The 20711-nt window shown below is 33.0% G+C and overlaps 1 protein-coding gene across 3 annotated transcripts; it reads left to right on the top strand.

Annotated features, from left to right (window-relative positions):
- Positions 1-557: 557 nt before the first annotated feature.
- On the top strand, positions 558-20680 carry LOC122858805 (fatty acid synthase-like). 3 transcript variants are annotated; one of them, XM_044161963.1, is made up of 11 exons: positions 798-958; positions 11366-11616; positions 11733-11964; positions 12048-12760; positions 12827-13391; positions 13472-14404; positions 14478-14870; positions 14970-18271; positions 18341-18847; positions 19035-19274; positions 19384-19497. In XM_044161963.1, exons 1-10 carry the CDS (start codon positions 820-822, stop codon positions 19215-19217), a joined length of 7218 nt encoding a protein of 2405 aa, XP_044017898.1. In that variant the 5' UTR covers positions 798-819; the 3' UTR covers positions 19218-19274; positions 19384-19497. The 3 variants fall into 3 exon arrangements, with proteins under 3 accessions (XP_044017897.1, XP_044017898.1, XP_044017896.1); XM_044161961.1 differs by lacking the exons at positions 798-958; positions 19384-19497 and adding exons at positions 10885-11238; positions 19740-20680; XM_044161962.1 differs by lacking the exons at positions 11366-11616; positions 11733-11964; positions 12048-12760; ... (5 more) ...; positions 19035-19274; positions 19384-19497 and adding exons at positions 1203-1453; positions 1581-1812; positions 1882-2594; ... (4 more) ...; positions 8166-8672; positions 8849-9398 and having other exon boundaries at positions 558-958.
- The last annotated feature ends 31 nt before the right edge of the window (positions 20681-20711 follow it).

The raw sequence follows: 20711 nt of genomic DNA on the forward strand, positions 1-20711 counted from the left end.
TGTTTAAATGATATTCAGTGTAATTTTAACTAACAAATAATGTCCCATTAATTATTACTTTTATAGATAGTACTTTTTATTGAAAAATTTGTGTAGAAGAAGTCGGTAATACTGGGAATTTTCAACTGAAATTATGATATTGATAATATATGGAAAAGAACAAACTGCAATAAAAAAGTTATGATTTTTCACAGAAAAAGAAAAAAAAAAATTTATGAATAAACATAAAATGTATATTAAAAAAAAAAAGCATATCAACATTAGATATAGTTAGAATTTATATTGGTCAATATGATACTACATTGAACTCATACCTTGGATGGAAATTACCCACATAGTGTAAATGTGGCACAATCTAAAATTTTACTAATGCTGATGAAATATCAACGAGATGAACTTTGATCTACATTATTAGTTTGGAGTTCGATCCTATTTAAAATACTTTGACAAAGTATTTGATTTTCCAACTTGAATTTGACCTAATCAGGTGATATATTATGAAATTAAAAGTGGGAGTAATCATTATAAAATATCCAACAACAACGAGGAATGCTTTATTACGTTTTATAACTGTCTCATTGTAATTATTCAGAATAACTATTGTCTAAACAGTTAAGGTGTTTTTTTATTTTTTTTTTTTTTATCATAAAACAAGATAAAGGGTTGCTTTTTTTATTTGTTTCACGAAAAAATTTGAAAATAAAGTGGATAAAATTTTTCAATTGGATTCTCAAAGTGAAATATATATTTGGAAAAAAATAATACAAAATGGTAAAAAGTGGCGAAAAAAATATGATATTTGATCCATGCAGTCAGAGAATGATTGATTCTGGTGAAGAAGTTGTTATTTCTGGAATTGCTGGAAGATTTCCAGAATCGGATAATATTAAAAAATTACAAGAAAATTTAATGAATAAGGTGGATTTGATAACTGATGATGATCGACGCTGGAAACTTGGTTAGTAGAAGTTCTACACAAATTTTATTCTCGTAATAATTTTTTAAAAACTGTATCGGATTGAATAGAACGCGATTGTCAGAAAAATTAAAAATAAATTCTACTCGAACATTTTTTTAATTGTAAGAATGTATAATGAAATTGATGATGAGATTTGAATAATTTCAGGAACTATTTAATACGTTTGAATTACTTATTTAACAAAAATAAATAAATAAAAAAAACTTTTTTATTCGGTTTGTAGATCATCCTGATATCCCTCAAAGATTTGGAAAAATCAGTAATATTGATAAATTTGATGCATCATTCTTTGGGGTGCATTTCAAGCTTGCAACTGCAATGGATCCGTCCTGTAGAATGTTGATGGAACACACATATGAAGCAGTTATAGATGCAGGAGTTAATCCTCGTTCAGTAAAAAATAGTAATACTGGAGTTTTTATCGGTTCGTGTTTGTCAGAATCCGAAAAAACTTGGTTTTTTGACAAATATCAGGTATAAATATTAAATTTGTGATATATAAGTATATGGAATCACCCAATGACATTAATAGTAATTTAATTAAAAACGGATTGAAATTTTCAAAACTTATCTACAGTGTATAATATAAATTTTGAACTAGGCGAATGGATTCGGTATGGTGGGTTGCAGCAAAGCAATGTTATCGAATAGGCTGTCATACTGGCTTGGAGTAACTGGCCCAAGTTATACAATTGATACTGCATGTAGTTCAAGTCTTTTTGCTATGGAACAAGCTTACAGGGCAATTCGAAATGGTCAATGTGAGGCAGCCATAGTTGGTGGGTGCAATCTTTGTCTTTTGCCTAATACAACTCTACAGTTTCAACGATTAGGTTTGAGTTTTTCTTTAGCAAATTCTATTGCAAATAACAAATGGAAATATTAACATGGTTTTTCTACAGGTGTTTTATGTTCTGACGGTCGATGCAAAACTTTTGACGAAAGGGCAAATGGATACGTACGAAGTGAAACCGTTAGTGTGGCTTATCTTCAAAAAGCAAAAAATGCAAAACGAATTTATGCAACGATTGTTCATGGTAAAACAAATTGTGATGGCTTCAAAGAACAAGGAATCACTTTTCCGTCAGGTGTAATGCAGACTACGTTACTCCGGCAATTTTATGAAGAATGCCAAGTTCAACCAAAATCAATTGCCTACGTCGAAGCCCATGGAACTGGAACAGTTGCAGGTGATCCTGTAGAAGTTGATGCAATTGATACTATTATTTGTTCAGGCAGAACCGAACCCTTACGAATTGGTTCTATAAAATCAAATCTTGGACATGCTGAGGCAGCAAGTGGAATGTGTTCGATTGCCAAAGTCATTATTGCTTTTGAATCTGGAAAAATCCCTCCAAATTTGAATTTCAAAATTCCTCGAAAAGATATTAAAGCTCTTGAAAAGGGTAGAGTTCGTGTTATAACTGAACCAGAGCCATGGGATTGTGGTCTCACTGCAGTGAGTTCATTCGGATTTGGTGGAGCTAATGCTCATCTTTTGCTAAGACCAAACGATAAAATAAAAATCAATGGCGGAGCACCGCACGATGATCTACCAAGACTTGTGGTAGTTTCAGGAAGAACTGAAGACGCTATAAATTGTATATTGTCTGACGTAAGTTGAAATATTTGGTTGCTTGTAAAATGTTGGATTCAAAAATTTTTTTACTTTACTTTTCAGGTTGAAAGTCGCCGTATAGATGTAGAATACGTAAGACTTCTTCATGACATTTATATGCAGGAAGATCCAGGTCATTTGTTTCGTGGCTTCACAATATTAAATGACAAGGATCCTGAGAAACGGATAAAAAAAATTGAACACTATCCTGGGGCAAAAAGACCTATTTGGTTTGTTTTCTCGGGTATGGGATCACAATGGCCAGCAATGGGTGCTTCTCTCCTACGCTTTCCAGTCTTTGCTAAAGCTATTCGCAAATGTGATGCTGTCCTGAAACCAAAAAATATTGATATTTACAATATTATAACAAATCCTGACAAATCAACATTCGACAATATCCTTAATTCTTTTGTTGGAATTGCTGCAGTACAGATTGGCATCATCGATTTGCTAAATTCGCTCGGAATAGTACCAGATAACATTATTGGTCATTCGGTGGGAGAATTGGGTTGTGCATATGCAGATGGCTGCTTCACAGCTGAGCAAATGGTTTTAGCTGCATACTCAAGAGGACTTGCTTCACTTGAAACAGACACAATTCGTGGATCAATGGCTGCCGTTGGATTAGGTATAAGTTTAATTCAGTACTATTTACGTTCATCAATTTTAATATTTGTTTGTTTGAAAACCAAGGTTATAGTGGAATGAAGGATCTTTGCCCTCCAGATATTCAAGTTGCATGTCACAATAGTCCAGAAAGCTCGACAATTTCAGGTCCAGCTGATTCAATGAAAGCCTTTGTTGCTAAACTCACTGCTCAGAAAATATTTGCAAGAGAAGTTCCATGCAGTAATATTGCCTATCATAGTCGCTACATTGCCGAAGCTGGTCCAAGATTATTGCATTACCTTAAGCAAGTAATTCCAGAACCGAAAGCTCGTAGTTCCAAATGGCTGAGTACATCTGTTCCAAGAAATCAATGGTCCACTTCAGCTGCTCGATTATCCTCTGCAGAATATCATACAAATAATCTTTTGAGTGCTGTATTATTTGAAGAAACATCTGCCTTGATTCCCAAGGATGCAGTTACCATTGAAATTGCACCTCATGGTCTTCTTCAGGCAATTTTACGTAGATCTCTTAATCCAAGTGTTACAAATATTGCTTTGACACAGAGAGGTCATCCAGATAATGTTGAAGTATTTTTAGAAGGCATTGGAAAATTATATAATACGGGTCATCAACCTCAAATTGCAAAATTATACCCTGAAGTTTCGTTCCCAGTTTCACGTGGAACACCAATGATTTCACCATTAATAAGGTGGGATCATATCGATGATTGGTTTGTAACGAAATTCCAAGTACAAAATACAATCTCTTCAGGAGAAAGGATAGTAGAGATCTCGTTGCAAAGTGACGACTTTGAATACATGGCAGGGCATGTGATCGACGGCAGAATTTTGCTTCCGGCTACTGGTTATTTGGCTCTAATTTGGGAAACTGTAGGAATGATAAAAGGAAAACTTTATACAGAAATTTCAGTTGTCTTCGAAGATGTCAAGTTTTTGCGAGCAACTAATTTACCAAAAGAGGGTGTCGTTGTATTGACACTTAGTGTCCAAAAAGGCAAGAATTGAGAAATTTGTAAAAAAATATTTTTCAAAAATGACTAATAATAATAATTCCATTCGAAATTATAGGATCTGGAAGGTTTGAGGTGTCAGAAGGTGGAGCAGCCGTAGTTACGGGTTACATACGAGAGATTTCAAATCCGTCTACCGAAAAAATCGAATGTATAAATAATAATGAAAAAGTACAAGAAATGTCAACAAAAGACGTTTATAAAGAACTAAAACTCCGTGGTTATCACTATAGTGGTCTTTTTCGAAGCATTAAAAGTACAACGATTGATGGTAGCAACGGTCAAATTATGTGGGATAATAATTTGGTTGCTTTCATGGACAATATGCTACAGATGAAAATTCTAGGCATGGATTCTCGAGGGTTGTTTGTTCCCACGGGAATTCAAAAGCTAGTTATTGATGCAACAGCTCATTTCAGCAAAATTCGTGAAATGCCTGATGATAATAAAGGTAAATAAAAAAATTTTCAAAGTGAATTCCTCGAATTAATTAAAAAATTACAACCTTAACATGAAAATTGTTTTTTTTTCTCAATTTCGTGATTCATTTTCTAGTATTTCAAGTAGTCTGTGACGAAACTTCGGATACAATAGTCTCTGGCGGTATTGAAATTCGTGGTCTTAATGCAAGTGCAATTGCCCGAAAAAAAAATGCTGGACAGCCAGTCTTAGAATCATATAAGTTCGTTGCAAATCAAGACAACAAAGTTATTACAATGCGAGATATCATTTGTTCAGCTACTCACTTAGCACTTGATCACCATCAAGGAGTCAAAGTTAAAACTCTGGAATTCCTTGGAGACCAGGAAAGTAGAAAAATTGACCATTTAATTTCACCGTTGATTCTTGAAATTCTCGAAGATATACCTATGATGCAAGCTGACGTGGAAATTGTTTTTAAAGGCACTAGATTTGAAGACGAGAATCTTCCGCAAGCTATTAAAGTAACAGATTTGAAAAAATTATCCCCAGATTCAAATGCTCTTGTTGTGACGGGAAAAAATCTTTTATCATCTCAAAGTTCACTGTTGCTTAAAGCACTTGAAGTATTAAAAAAAGACGGATTTGTTCTCACATTCGAATCTAAAGTGTATGATGAAAAATTCCTTCAACAATTATTGATAAAATATAATCTCAATTTAATTCTCCGTAAAGTGGTGGACGGATCAATTGTTTTTTTGTTGAGAAAAATTACGAAAATTTCAGGAACGTCAGTTGTTGTTGAAGTGAGCAATGACTCGTTCACTTGGGTAAATAATTTGAAAGCTGCACTGAAAGCGGAAATTGAGAAAGAATCGGAATTGAGCTCACGAATTTTAATCGTTAGTGAGAAAAGCTTTGAGAGTGGACTGTTAGGATTAGTTAACTGTCTACGCAGAGAGCCAGGTGGTGAACTCATTCGTGGATTTCTTTTACAAGATCCTAATGCTCCAGACTTTGACATAGAAAATCCCTTTTACAAAGAACAATTGAATCTTGATTTGGCAATCAACGTCTTACGGCCTAATCCGAGTAATTCAAAAAGTGCCAAACCTATTTGGGGAACTTATCGGCACTTTCAGATTCCGAAAGGTGAATTAAAAAAAAAACATCATGCTTGGGCCAATGAATTCGTTCGAGGTGATTTAAGCAGTTTTCGATGGTTAGAAGGACCAATTACTCAAGATTGTAGTCATCCTGATTTAGTAAGGATCGTTTATTCAGCTATAAATTTCCGCGATGTTATGCTAGCGACCGGTAAGCTAGCAGTAGAAGTAGTTGCGAAAAGTCGGCAAGCACAAGAATGTGTTTTAGGTTTCGAATATTCCGGCATTGATTTGAATAATGAACGAATTATGGGTCTTTACGATATGAAAGCCATGGCGAATATGGCAATCATTGATCGTAGTTTGTCTTGGAAAGTTCCAAAGAGCTGGACATTAGAGGATGCAGCAACTGTGCCTTGTGTGTATGCTACTTGTTTTTATGCTCTTTATTCGAAAGGAAACATGAAGAAAGGAGATAAAATTTTAATTCATGCTGGTTCGGGTGGAGTTGGCCAAGCAGCTATCACGCTTGCTTTACACGAAGGCTGTGAAGTATTTACAACTGTGGGTACTCCTGACAAGTTGAGATTTATAAAAAAACATTTCCCTCAAATTCGTGAAGACCATATCGGCAATTCGCGAAACACCAGCTTTGAGCAGATGATTTCAAAGCTTACTAGAGGCAAAGGAGTTGATATTGTTTTGAATTCATTGGCCGAAGAAAAGTTGCAAGCTTCAATAAGGTGTTTGGCTGTTGGTGGAAGGTTCTTAGAAATTGGCAAATTTGATATGGCCAAAGATACGCCTGTAGGAATGTCGGCTTTTCTGAAAGAAATCAACTTTTGTGGAGTTCTGGTTGACAACTTTTTTGGAGCATCGCTCGAAAAGAAACTAGAATTTCAGAAGCTTCTACAGAAATATCTTGACGCTGATATTATCAAGCCAATCGTTAGAACAGTGTTCTCACATGACCAGCTTGAAGCCGCTTTTCGATACATGGGGGCAGGCAAGCATATTGGAAAGGTCATCATAAAAACCGCAGATGAAAATAATTTACAAAATATTGCTATACCAGCGCATCCACGTTTTTACTGTCTTCCAAGCAGAAGTTATATTATACTTGGTGGTCTTGGTGGTTTCGGTCTAGAACTTGCTGATTGGCTTGTTCTTCGAGGCGCGAAATATCTTGTTCTCACTTCTCGTACTGGTATTAAAAATGGATATCAAAAAATGCGAATAAAGTTGTGGGAATCATATGGTACTAAAGTCTTGGTAATAACTGGCAAAGAAGCATACAATCGTCAAGATTGTCTTGATATTTTAAAACAAACCGCTAACTTAGCTCCAGTAGATGCTATTTTTAATCTTGCTGTTGTGTTGAAAGATAGTCTGTGGGAAAATCAAACACCTGAAACATTTGAAGAATCATTCAAGCCAAAAGCTTGGAGTACTAAAAATTTGGATGAATTATCAAGAAAAATATGTCCATTGCTTCGTCATTTTGTTGTTTTTTCTTCTGTATCATGTGGTCGTGGTAATGCAGGACAGACAAACTATGGAATGTCAAATTCAATCATGGAAAGAATTTGTGAGACTAGAGTATCCGAGGGACTACCTGCATTGGCAATACAATGGGGAGCAGTTGGTGATGTCGGCTTAGTCGCAGACATGTTAGATGATCACAAAGAAATTGTCATTGGTGGAACGCTACAACAAAGTATTTTATCTTGTCTTCATGAACTTGATAGTTTCTTAGATCAATCTGAACCAATAGTTTCAAGTATGGTTGTGGCAGAAAAACGTGCTGGTGGTTCTGGTGCTCTGAACGTTGTCGATACTGTATTGAACATCATGGGACTAAAAGATATAAAAACTATCGGTCATCATACATCTCTTGCTGAACTTGGCATGGATTCTATGATGGGCGTTGAAATAAAACAAACTCTAGAACGAGAGTTCGAAATATTCCTCACTGCACAAGATATACGTGGTCTTAATTTTTCTAAACTAATAGAGTTGGACGCTGCAAATCTTGAAGTCTCGAAAAAAAATCCAAAACCATCGACTAAATCAAATGAAGTGTTGACAGGAATGAGACTTCTTTTGAGATTTGTAAGTGATGAATCTACGCAAAATGAAGTTTGTCTTAAACTCATAACTAAAGAAGAGTCGGGACGAGGTGAAGTTATTTTTGTTCCTGGTGTTGAAGGATCGGCTTCTGTATTTTCAAATCTTGCGGGTAAATTAATGTCACCTGCAACGTGCTTGCAATTCGATAGTGAACAAAAAGAAAATCTTTCTATTCCAGAAATTGCAAAAAATTTATTACCGGTAAGTTTATTAATGTTCGATGAAAATTTACCGTTGTCATATTGTAACATGTTTTTTTCTCTTTGTCAGCATGTCTTAGCTAGATGTAAAGATCGTCGAGATTTCCTCGTTGTTGGCTATTCATTTGGATCGCTTATTGCAATCGAAATTGTCAGGTTATTAGAAGCAGAAGGACTCACTGGGAAACTTATACTCATTGATGGCTCTCCTGATTTGATGATTGCTATACTGAAAGAGCAATTAGCTGTTACAAAAGAGAGTGAACTTGAAAATACCATTTTAGTAGGAATAATGGACTTTATGAAAGCATCATTGAGCGGTGACTTGTATTCGAGTTTACAGAATTGCACTTCTTGGAAACAGAAATTGGATACATTCATTAAACATCTTCCGTCAGAAACGTCAATGATGCCTGAAGAACAACAGAGGAATCTTTGTACTTCATTGTATAAAAGACTACTTGCCATTCTGGCTTATGATCCTTCCAGTATTTTGCCCATCAATACACCAATTACGCTTTTAAAACCATCGATGCCAACAATCAAAAATATGAGTGAAGATTTTGGACTTTCTAAGGTATTGAAAATAATTCATCACTATGGATTTTAATTATAATAGCATTTAATGATAAATTCATTTTTTTTTTTTTTTATGTAATTAACGTTTTTCACATTCAAATCTGCTTGTGTAAACAAATAAATTCTCATGTACAAATTTAACTATTTATGAATTATGTTTTTTGTTTTATTCAGATCTCTCATAAAAAACCAGAAATTTATGTGCTCAACGGAAATCACGTAACAATACTAGACGATAGTAGAGTTGCAGCTGCAATCAACGGTGAAGCAATTGAAAACATAGACGCTTTCGAAACCGGCCTTGAAAAAGAAGATGTATTAGAAAATTTCCTTGCTAATGCAGAAGTCAAATAAAAACATGAAAAAAAATAAACGTATTTAATATTCAGTGCTTTTTTTTATCAACTTTTGTGATATTTTTCTTTTATAATCCGATATATATAATTCTACATAAGAATAATAATTACACGAAAGTATTTATGTATATAATTTTTCGATATTTATTTGTATTCAATCATTATTGTTGAAAAACTGTTTCGTACTTCAATTAATTGTTGCGATTAATGAGGAAAATAAAATATATGTCAAATTATATGAAATGAATAATAATATTATCAATTATATAAAAAAAATACATATATTAAAAAAATTTTGGTGTCTATTTTTAATCTTACATGAAATATATACTCTTTGCACTAACTCAGTAAAGCGAATAAAGATTAAATATTTTATTTTCATTACTATTTTACTCATCATAATTATAATTTTTTATTAATCATTTTTCTTATTTTGCATTTTCATGAATAACCATATATATTTCAAGTTAATAATCAATATTTATTATTGTAATGAACAGAAATATCATTTGATTAAATTATAAACAATTATTCATTAAATATTTTAGTTGCACCGTTGCCTGATCACAGTATTAAAGTCATATTACAGTTTTTTATTATTATATATTATACAAATTTTTAATTCAATAACTATTCATAAATATAAATTAATACAATTTTTTTTTTTAATTTTACATTTTCTTTTAGCTAAAAAATCTCAAATACCTATTTTTAATAATATGTTTATTGCGTTTTTTTTTTTTTCGATTATTTTGAAAGAACAATTATATCTTATGCAATAATATGCAAAAGACTTCCTTAATGAATGTTATTTTGTTTGTTTAAATTCACATCAATGTTGATATTATTATTTTGTATATACATTGTATTGATTTTATCCATTCTCAATTTAATGAATGTATTTGGATGTAGTAGCAATATCCGCTAACCCATGACACAAGAGTGCATTCTAAGTTATATTTTAAATATTTTCTCATTGTCTCCTCAAAATATTGTTACGTATAGCTCGATTTAAAATATACATAATCATTTTCAAAAAAATTGATTTTATAAATAACATGCTCATAATAGTTTTTTTTTCTAAATTTACAAAGATATCATAATCAAGTTTACTTGTTTTTTTTTTTTTTTTTAAATGAACTTTGTCGTCATGACATTATTATAATTATATAATTTAGAAAAATAATAATAATGAATCAAACAAATTTAAGATGGCATGTTATTATTTACAATATTTTTTCCGCTATACATTTAATGATTTTATTATTTTTATAATGATACAGTAATGTTTGAACGAAGTTCAGTGTCCATTTAAGTAACGAATAATATTCCATAACAACTGATGAATTATGATATTTTTTATGGAAAAATTTTTGTAGAAAAAGTCATTGATAGTGCAAATTTACCACTGGAATTATGATATTGATAATATATGCGAAAAAAAAATTGCAATGAAAAAGATAGCATAATTATTGGCAAACGAAAAAAGAAAAAAATTTTAATGAATACGTGTAAAAAAAAGCATATCAACAGTAGATATAGTTATAATTTATATTGATCAATATAAAACAGCATTGAACTCATAAGTTGCATGGAAATTACCCGCATTCTGAAAATGTAGCACAATCTAAAACTTTACTAATGTTGATGAAATATCAACGAGATGAACTTTGATCTACATAAATTACTTGGAGTTCGATCCTATTTAAAATACTTTGACAAAGTATTTGATTTTCAAACTTCAATCTGACCTAATCAGGTGATATATTATGAAATCAAAAGTGGGAGTAATCATTATAAAATATCGAACAACAACGATGAATGCTTTATTACGTTTTATAACTGTCTCGTTGTTATTGTTTAGATAAACTATTGTCTAAACATTTAACGTGATTCTTTTTTTTATCATATAACAAGATAAAAAATTGCTTTCTGAATTGTTTCGTGTGGAAACAAATTTAATAATAATTTTGATTTGATTTTCAAAGTGAAATATATTTAGAAAAAAATAATACGAAATGGTGAAAAGTGGCGAAAAAAATATGATATCTGATCCATGCAGTCAGAAAATGATTAATTCGGATGAAGAAATTGTTATTTCTGGAATTGCTGGAAGATTTCCAGATTCGGATAATATTAAAAAATTACAAGAAAATTTAATGAATAAAGTGGATTTGATAAATGATGATGATCGACGCTGGAAACTTGGTTAGTAGAAATTCTACACAAACTTTATTTACGTAATAATTTTTTAAAAATTGTATTGGATTGATTAAAATGCGATGATCGGAAAAATTAAAAACATATTTTAATCAAAGAGTTGAATTAATTGTAGATCATCCTGATATCCCTCAAAGATCTGGAAAAGTCCGTAATCTTGATAAATTTGATGCATCATTCTTTGGAGTGCATTACAAGCTTGCAGCTGTAATGGATCCATCCTGTAGAATATTGATGGAACACACATATGAAGCCATTATAGATGCTGGAGTTAATCCTCGTACAGTAAAAAATAGTAAAACTGGAGTTTTTATTGGTTCGTGCTTTTCAGAAACCGAGAGAACTTGGTTTTATGACAGAGTTCAGGTATAAATAGTCAATTTTTATATAGGTATACAAAATCACCCAATAACATAAATAGTGATTCAATAACAACTGGATTAAGAATTTTTAAACTTAGCTATAATATAAATTTTGACTAGGGAAATGGATTCGGTATGGTGGGTTGTAGCAGAGCTATGTTAGCAAACAGACTATCCTACTGGCTTGGAATAACTGGCCCAAGTTATACAATTGATACTGCATGTAGTTCAAGTCTTTTTGCTATGGAACAAGCTTACAGGGCAATTCGAAGTGGTCAATGTGAGGCAGCCGTAGTTGGTGGGTGCAATCTTTGTCTTTTGCCTAATACAACTCTACAATTTTCACGATTGGGTTTGTGCTTGTTCTTTGAAAGTTTCTAGTGAATAACTATACCTCAAATAGAAAAAAAAGTTATTAACATGGTTTTTTTACAGGTGTTTTATCTCCTGACGGTCGATGCAAAACTTTTGACCAACGTGCAAATGGATATGTACGAAGTGAAACCATTTGTGTCGCTTATCTTCAAAAAGCCAAAAATGCAAAACGCATTTATGCAACGATTGTTCATGGTAAAACAAATTGCGATGGCTTTAAAGAACAAGGAATCACTTTTCCGTCAAGTGTAATGCAGACTACGCTTCTTCAAGAATTTTACGAAGAATGCCAAATTCAACCGAAATCAATTGCATACGTCGAAGCTCATGGAACTGGGACAGCTGCTGGTGATCCTGTAGAAGTAAATGCAATTGATACTATTTTTTGTCCAGGCAGAACGGAACCTTTACGAATTGGTTCTATAAAATCGAATCTTGGACATTCAGAAGCAGCAAGTGGAATGTGTTCACTTGCCAAAGTTATTATTGCTTTCGAATCTGGAAAAATTCCTCCAAATTTGAATTTTAAAACTCCTAGAAAAGATATTAAAGCTCTTGAAGAGGGTAGAGTTCGTGTTATAACTGAACCAGAGCCATGGGATTGTGGTCTCACTGCAGTAAGTTCATTCGGATTTGGTGGAGCTAATGCTCATCTTTTGCTAAGACCAAACAATAAAATAAAAGTCAATGGTGGAGCGCCACACGATGATCTACCAAGACTTGTGGTAGTTTCAGGAAGAACTGAAGACGCTATAAATTGTATATTGTCTGACGTAGGTTGAAATATTTAGTTTCTTGTAGAATGTTAGATTTGAAATTTTTTTTACTTTACTTTTCAGGTTGAAAGTCGCCCCATAGATGTAGAATACGTAAGACTTCTTCATGACATTTATATGCAGGAAGATCCAGGTCATTTGTACCGTGGCTTTACATTATTGGATAACACAAATACTAAAAAAAGAATTAAAAAAATTGAACATTGTCCTGGGGCAAAAAGACCTATTTGGTTTGTTTTCTCGGGTATGGGATCACAATGGCCAGCGATGGGTGCTGCTCTCCTACGCTTTCCAATCTTCGCTCGAGCCATTAGCAAATGCGATGCCGTTCTAAAACAAAAAAATATTGATATTTACAATATTTTAATTAATCCAGACAAATCAACATTCGACAATATTCTTAATTCGTTTGTTGGAATTGCTGCAGTACAGATTGGAATTGTTGATTTGCTAAATTTGCTCGGAATAATACCAGATAACATTATTGGTCATTCGGTGGGAGAATTGGGTTGTGCGTATGCAGACGGCTGCTTTACAGCTGAGCAAATGGTTTTGGCTGCATACTCAAGAGGACTTGCTTCACTTGAAACAGACACAATTCGTGGATCAATGGCTGCCGTTGGATTAGGTATAAATTCGATATGTGCTCTTATTTATTCTATTTATTTGATAGAGAATTAAGTTAAATATTTTATCTTAAATTTTAAGGTTATCGAGAAATGAAAGATTTGTGCCCTCCAGATATTCAAGTTGCTTGTCACAATAGTGCAGAAAGCTCGACAATTTCAGGTCCAGCTGATTCAATGAAAGCCTTTGTTGCTAAACTCACTGCTCAGAAAATATTTGCAAGAGAAGTTCCATGCAGTAATATTGCTTATCATAGTCGCTACATTGCCGAAGCTGGTCCAAGATTATTACGTTACCTTAAGCAAGTAATTCTAGAACCCAAAGCTCGTAGTCCTAAATGGCTTAGTACATCTGTTCCACGAAATCAATGGTCTACTCCAGTTGCTCAATTATCTTCCGCAGAATATCATACTAATAATCTTTTGAGTGCTGTATTATTTGAAGAAACATCTGCCTTGATTCCCAAGGACGCAGTTACCATTGAAATTGCACCTCACGGGCTTCTTCAAGCAATTTTACGAAGATCACTTGATCCAGGTGTTACAAATATTGCTTTGACACAAAGAGGTCATGTAGATAATGTTGAAGTATTTCTAGAAGGCATTGGAAAATTATATAATACTGGTCATCAACCTCAAATTGCAAAATTATATCCAGAAGTTTCGTTGCCAGTTTCACGTGGAACACCAATGATTTCACCATTAATAAGGTGGGACCATTCCGATGATTGGTTTGTAACAAAATTCCAAATGCAAAAAAAAATTTCTTCCGGAGAAAGAATGGTCAAGGTCTCATTGCAAGATGAGGACTTTGAATACATGGCAGGGCATGTGATCGACGGCAGACTGTTGCTCCCAGCTACCGGTTATTTAGTTTTAATTTGGGAAACTGTAGGGATGATGAAAGGAAAACATTATACAGAGTTTTCAGTTGTCTTTGAAGATGTCAAGTTTTTGCGAGCAACTAATTTACCAAAAGAGGGTGTTGTTGAATTGACACTCAGTGTTCAGAAAGGCAAGAATTCAAGGATTTGTAAAAAGAAATTTTTTAAAATGTCTCATTGAAATTATTTCTTTTGAAATTATAGGATCCGGAAGATTTGAGGTATCAGAAGGTGAAGCAGCTGTAGTTACGGGTTACGTACGAAAGATTTCAAATTTGTCGGCGGAAAAAATCGAATGTATAAATAGTAATGAAAAAGTACAAGAAATGTGGGCTAAAGACGTTTATAAAGAACTAAGACTCCGTGGTTATCATTATAGTGGTCTTTTCCGAAGCATAAAAAGTACAGCGACTGATGGTAGCAACGGTCAAATTATGTGGGATAATAATTGGGTTTCTTTCATGGACAATATGCTACAAATGAAAATTCTAGGCATGGATTCTCGTGGTTTGTTTGTTCCCACGGGAATTCAAAAGCTAGTTATTGATACAAAAGCTCATTTGAACGAAATTCGTGAAATGCCTGACGAAAATAAAGGTGAATAAATAATTTGCAGATTAAATTTCTCACACAAATTAAAAAATAACACTTCAATTTAACATTTGTAGTTTCTATTCATTCATTGATTGTTTTTAGTCTTCCAAGTAGTCTGTGACGAAACTTCGGATACAATAGTCTCTGGTGGCATTGAAATTCGTGGTCTCAATGCAAGTGCAATTGCCCGAAAAAAAAATGCTGGTCAGCCAGTGTTAGAAACATATAAGTTCGTTGCAAATCAAGACGACAATGTTATCACAATGCGAGATGCCGTTTGTACAGCTACTCATTTGGCACTTGAACACCATCAGGGAGTCAAAGTAAAAATTCTGGAATTCCTAGGAGAACAAGAGAGTAGAAAAATTGAACATTTAATTTCACCGTTGATTCTTGAAATTCTTGAAGATATTCCTATGATGCAAGCTGACGTTGAAATCGTTATCGAAACCATTGGCTTTGAAGCGGATATCCTTCCTCAAACAATTCAAGTAACAGATTTAAAGAAACTATCATCAGATTCGAATGCTCTTGTTGTGACTGGAAAGAATCTTTTATCATCTCAAAGTTCATTGATGCCGAAAGCACTTGATGTATTGAAAAAAGACGGATTTCTCCTTACATTTGAATCTAAAGTGTACGATAAAAAATTCCTCCAACAATTATTGATAAAACATAATGTTAATTTGATTCTTCGTAAAGTAGTAGATGGTTCAACCGTTTTTTTGTTGAGAAAAGTTACAAAAATTCCAGGAATGTCAGTTGTTGTTGAAGTGAGCAATGACTCGTTCACTTGGGTAAATAATTTAAAAGCTGCACTGAAAGCGGAAATTGAAAAAGAATCGGAATTAAGCTCACGAATTTTAATCGTTAGTGAGAAAAGCTTTGAAAGTGGACTGTTAGGCCTGGTAAACTGTCTTCGCAGAGAGCCAGGTGGTGAACTTATTCGTGGATTTCTTTTACAAGACCCCAATGCACCAGACTTTGACATAGAAAATCCATTTTACAAAGAACAATTAAATCTTGATTTAGCAATTAACGTCTTACGACCTAATCCGAGTAATTCGAAGAATGCCAAACTTATTTGGGGAACTTATCGGCACTTTCAGATTCTGAAAGGTGAATTAAAAAAAAAACATCATGCTTGGGCCAATGAATTTGTTCGAGGTGATTTAAGCAGTTTCCAATGGTTAGAAGGACCAATTACTCAAGATTGTAGTCATCCTGATTTAGTAAGGATCGTTTATTCAGCTATAAATTTCCGCGATGTTATGCTAGCGACTGGTAAGCTAGCAGTAGAAGTTGTTGCGAAAAGTCGACAAGCACAAGAATGTGTGTTAGGTTTTGAATATTCAGGCATTGATTTGAATAATGAACGAATAATGGGTCTTTATGATATGAAAGCCATGGCGAATATGGCAATTATTGATCGTAGCTTGTGTTGGAAAGTTCCAAAGAGCTGGACATTAGAGGATGCAGCAACTGTTCCTTGTGTGTATGCTACTTGTTTTTATGCTCTTTATTCAAAAGGAAACATGAAAAAGGGAGATAAAGTTTTAATTCATGCTGGCTCCGGTGGAGTTGGCCAAGCAGCTATCACGCTTGCTTTACACGAAGGCTGTGAAGTATTTACAACTGTGGGTACTCCTGACAAGCTGAGATTTATCAGAAAACATTTTCCTCAGATTCGTGAGGACCATATTGGCAATTCGCGAGACACCAGCTTTGAGCAGATGATTTCAAAGCTCACTAGAGGCAAAGGGGTTGATATTGTTTTGAATTCATTAGCCGAAGAAAAGTTGCAAGCTTCAATAAGGTGTTTGGCTGTTGGTGGAAGGTTCTTAGAAATTGGCAAATTTGATATGGCCAAAGATACGCCTGTAGGAATGTCGGTTTTCCTGAAAGAAATCAACTTTTGTGGAGTTCTGGTTGACAACTTTTTTGGAGCATCGCTCGAAAAGAAACTAGAATTTCAGAAGCTTCTACAGAAATATCTTGACGCTGATATTATCAAGCCAATCGTTAGAACAGTGTTCTCACATGACCAGCTTGAAGCCGCTTTTCGATACATGGGGGCAGGCAAGCATATTGGAAAGGTCATCATAAAAACCGCAGATGAAAATAATTTACAAAATATTGCTATACCAGCGCATCCACGTTTTTACTGTCTTCCAAGCAGAAGTTATATTATACTTGGTGGTCTTGGTGGTTTCGGTCTAGAACTTGCTGATTGGCTTGTTCTTCGAGGCGCGAAATATCTTGTTCTCACTTCTCGTACTGGTATTAAAAATGGATATCAAAAAATGCGAATAAAGTTGTGGGAATCATATGGTACTAAAGTCTTGGTAATTTCTGGCAAAGAAGCATACAATCGTCAAGATTGTCTTGATATTTTAAAACAATCGACTACTATAGCTCCAGTCGATGCTATATTCAATCTCGCTGTTGTCTTGAAGGACTGCTTGTGGGAAAATCAAACTACTGAAACATTTGAAGAATCATTCAAGCCTAAAGCTTGGAGCACTAAAAATTTAGATGAATTATCAAGAAAAATATGTCCATTACTTCGTCATTTTGTCGTTTTTTCTTCTGTGTCATGTGGTCGTGGTAATGCAGGACAGACAAACTACGGAATGTCAAATTCAGTCATGGAAAGAATTTGTGAGACTAGAGTTTCCGAGGGACTACCTGCATTGGCAATACAATGGGGAGCAGTTGGTGATGTTGGTTTAGTTGCAGACATGTTGGAAGATCACAAAGAAATCGTTATTGGTGGGACACTTCAACAAAGTATTTTATCTTGTCTTCATGAACTTGATAGTTTCCTAGATCAATCTGAACCGATAGTTTCAAGTATGGTTGTGGCAGAAAAACGTGCTGGTGGTTCTGGTGCTCTGAACGTTGTCGATACTGTATTGAACATCATGGGACTAAAAGATATAAAAACAATCGGTCATCATACATCTCTTGCTGAACTCGGCATGGATTCTATGATGGGCGTTGAAATAAAACAAACTCTAGAACGAGAGTTCGAAATATTCCTCACTGCACAAGATATACGTGGTCTCAATTTTGCTAAACTAATAGAGCTGGACGCTGCAAATCTTGAAGTCTCGAAAAAAAATCCAAAATCATCGACTGAATCAAATGAAGTGTTGACAGGAATGAGACTTCTTTTGAGATTTGTAAGTGATGAATCGACGCAAAATGAAGTTTGTCTTAAACTCATAACTAAAGAAGAGTCGGGACGAGGTGAAGTTATTTTTGTTCCTGGTGTTGAAGGATCGGCTTCTGTATTTTCCAATCTTGCGGGTAAATTAATGTCACCTGCAACGTGCTTGCAATTCGATAGTGAACAAAAAGAAAATCTTTCTATTCAAGAAATTGCAAAAAATTTATTACCGGTAAGTTTATTAATGTTTTATGAAAATTTACTGTTGTCATATTGTAACATGTTTTTTTCTCTTCGTCAGCATGTCTTAGCTAGAAGTAAAGATCGTCAAGATTTCCTCGTTGTTGGCTATTCATTTGGATCGCTTATTGCAATCGAAATTGTCAGACTACTTGAAGCAGAAGGACTTACAGGAAAACTTATACTCATTGATGGCTCTCCTGATTTGATGGTCTCTATACTGAAAGAGCAATTAGCTGTTACAAATGAGAGTGAACTTGAAAATACCATTTTAGTGGGAATAATGGACTTCATGAATGCATCATTGAGTGGTGATTTGTATTCGAGTTTGCAGATTTGCACTTCTTGGAAACAGAAACTGGATATATTCATCAAACGTCTTCCATCAGAAACGTCAATGATGCCCGAAAAACAACAGAGGAATCTTTGTACTTCATTGTATAAAAGACTACTTGCCCTTCTGGCTTATGATCCTTCCAGTATTTTGCCTATCAATACACCAATTACGCTTTTAAAACCATCGATGCCAACAATCAAAAATATGAGTGAAGATTTTGGACTTTCTAAGGTATTGAAAATAATTTATCACTATGCATATGATTCATGTTTGTAATTATAATAGCAGTTATTGATAGATTTGCTTTCTTTTCCTGTTATAATTGACGTTTATACCGTTTAAATTTTTTCGTCTAAAACCAATTTATTTTTATGTATATATATATTAACTTTACTATTTCTTCATTTGTTTAATGCAGGTCTCTCATAAAAAAACAGAAATTTATGTGCTCAATGGAAATCACGTAACAATACTAGACGATAGTAGAGTTGCAGCTGCAATCAACGGTGAAGTAATAGAAAACACAGTAGATTCGAACGCAGAAATTGAAAAAGAAGATGAAGATGTAGATAAAATACTCGCAGATGCGGAAATCAAATAGAATGCACGTATTGAATATTGAGGGCTTTTTTTTCTACTTCATTAGTTTTAATATTAGGTAATTTAATTTTATATCTATTCATATATATATATATATATATATATATATATATTTATATACATAAATATATAGATTTATTTTATATTAATCTTTTTTACCACATCAGCAATAATCGACTGTGATTCCGATTAGTGAACAAATTAAATCTTATGCAATGGACAAGTACTAATCATATAATAATGATGAAAAAATAAATAGGTTCATGTACAAAAAAAAAATATATATATATATATCCATATACATTCTATTAGAAACAAAAAAAAAAAAAAAAATGGATCTTTTATTAACAAAAATAGAAAATATATATATCTATTCAAATAAAAAAACTGATCATTTGAGTACAACTATTGATGACTGTTATAATTGAGTGATGGAACTGTTCATGTTGATGTGATTAATGGCATAGGTGTTTATTTGTATAATTTCTTTGCTTAATATTTCCATATAATTTTATATTTTCAGGCAATACAGTTGCAGTGTAAAATGCATAATTCGATTTGCAATTTATATAGTAAATTATAAAATTCATAATAAACGGAAATAATTGATATCAAGTGCTGATACTTAAATTACAATAATATTCAAGTGTTGTCTTGATAATCGGGAACGGCAAATTCAAAAATTCAAATGAAATTAAAAGAATTGATATCTAGCTTTCAAACTTTGTGAATAGTAATATCGAGATGTAGTTTTGATAATAGTAAAATAATCTTACAGAAACGGCATTGAGAAATATTTTTTTCAAGTCTTGACCTACGTCAAACAATATAATGAATTTAGTTCACTATTTATGGTGGAATTTATTAAAAATAAAAATTCTTAATATTGAAGTTTTGAAAGTTTCATTTTCAATTTGTGGCGAATTATAAAATCAAAAAAAAATAATTGAAATTAAGATTTAAAATTCAAAGGAAAAAAATATACAAGTGTTGTCTAAATAATTTTTTACCGTACCTCTGAGGTTATTGTTTGCCTCCAAAATATTGCATTTTCAAATTCTTCGACTATTCAAAAAACAAATAAAACATATTCAAAAGAGTTGTAAAAAAGTGCATTATAAAATACTAGCTTGTTGATCTACATTTAACTAAATGAATATGAATAAAATACTTATATACAATTTCCAGTTTATTAGAAAATTTTCAACTCACAATAATTTTTTTTTGATATTTAAATTATACGGATTTTAACATCCGTTAACCTTTGACAAAAGACTCAATAAAAATTTATTCATGTTCATTTATCTTTGTGATCATACGTCATACTATTAGTGTATTTAATTTTCTATTCAATTTATTTATATTATTTTCATTTTCATCAGGAAATAATTACTGAACCCCTGCATTTAATTCTACACATTAAACAAAATAGTCTTTATTATTTCAATTTTATAATAAAATATCTTTGTGTATTTAATATATCTCCTTAATATCC

This window comes from Aphidius gifuensis, linkage group LG6 (genome assembly GCF_014905175.1).
Source record: "Aphidius gifuensis isolate YNYX2018 linkage group LG6, ASM1490517v1, whole genome shotgun sequence".
Taxonomy (NCBI): domain Eukaryota; kingdom Metazoa; phylum Arthropoda; class Insecta; order Hymenoptera; family Braconidae; genus Aphidius; species Aphidius gifuensis.

What these genes read in the sequence shown, in the direction of transcription:
- LOC122858805 (XM_044161961.1), top strand. Translation starts at nt 11,049, where the DNA reads ATGGTGAAAAGTGGCGAAAAAAATATGATATCTGATCCATGCAGTCAG. An exon ending in TGATCGACGCTGGAAACTTG is followed by an intron (nt 11,239 to 11,365) that starts GTTAGTAGAAAT and finishes AATTAATTGTAG; the next exon opens with ATCATCCTGATATCCCTCAA. An exon ending in AAGATTTTGGACTTTCTAAG is followed by an intron (nt 18,848 to 19,034) that starts GTATTGAAAATA and finishes TGTTTAATGCAG; the next exon opens with GTCTCTCATAAAAAAACAGA.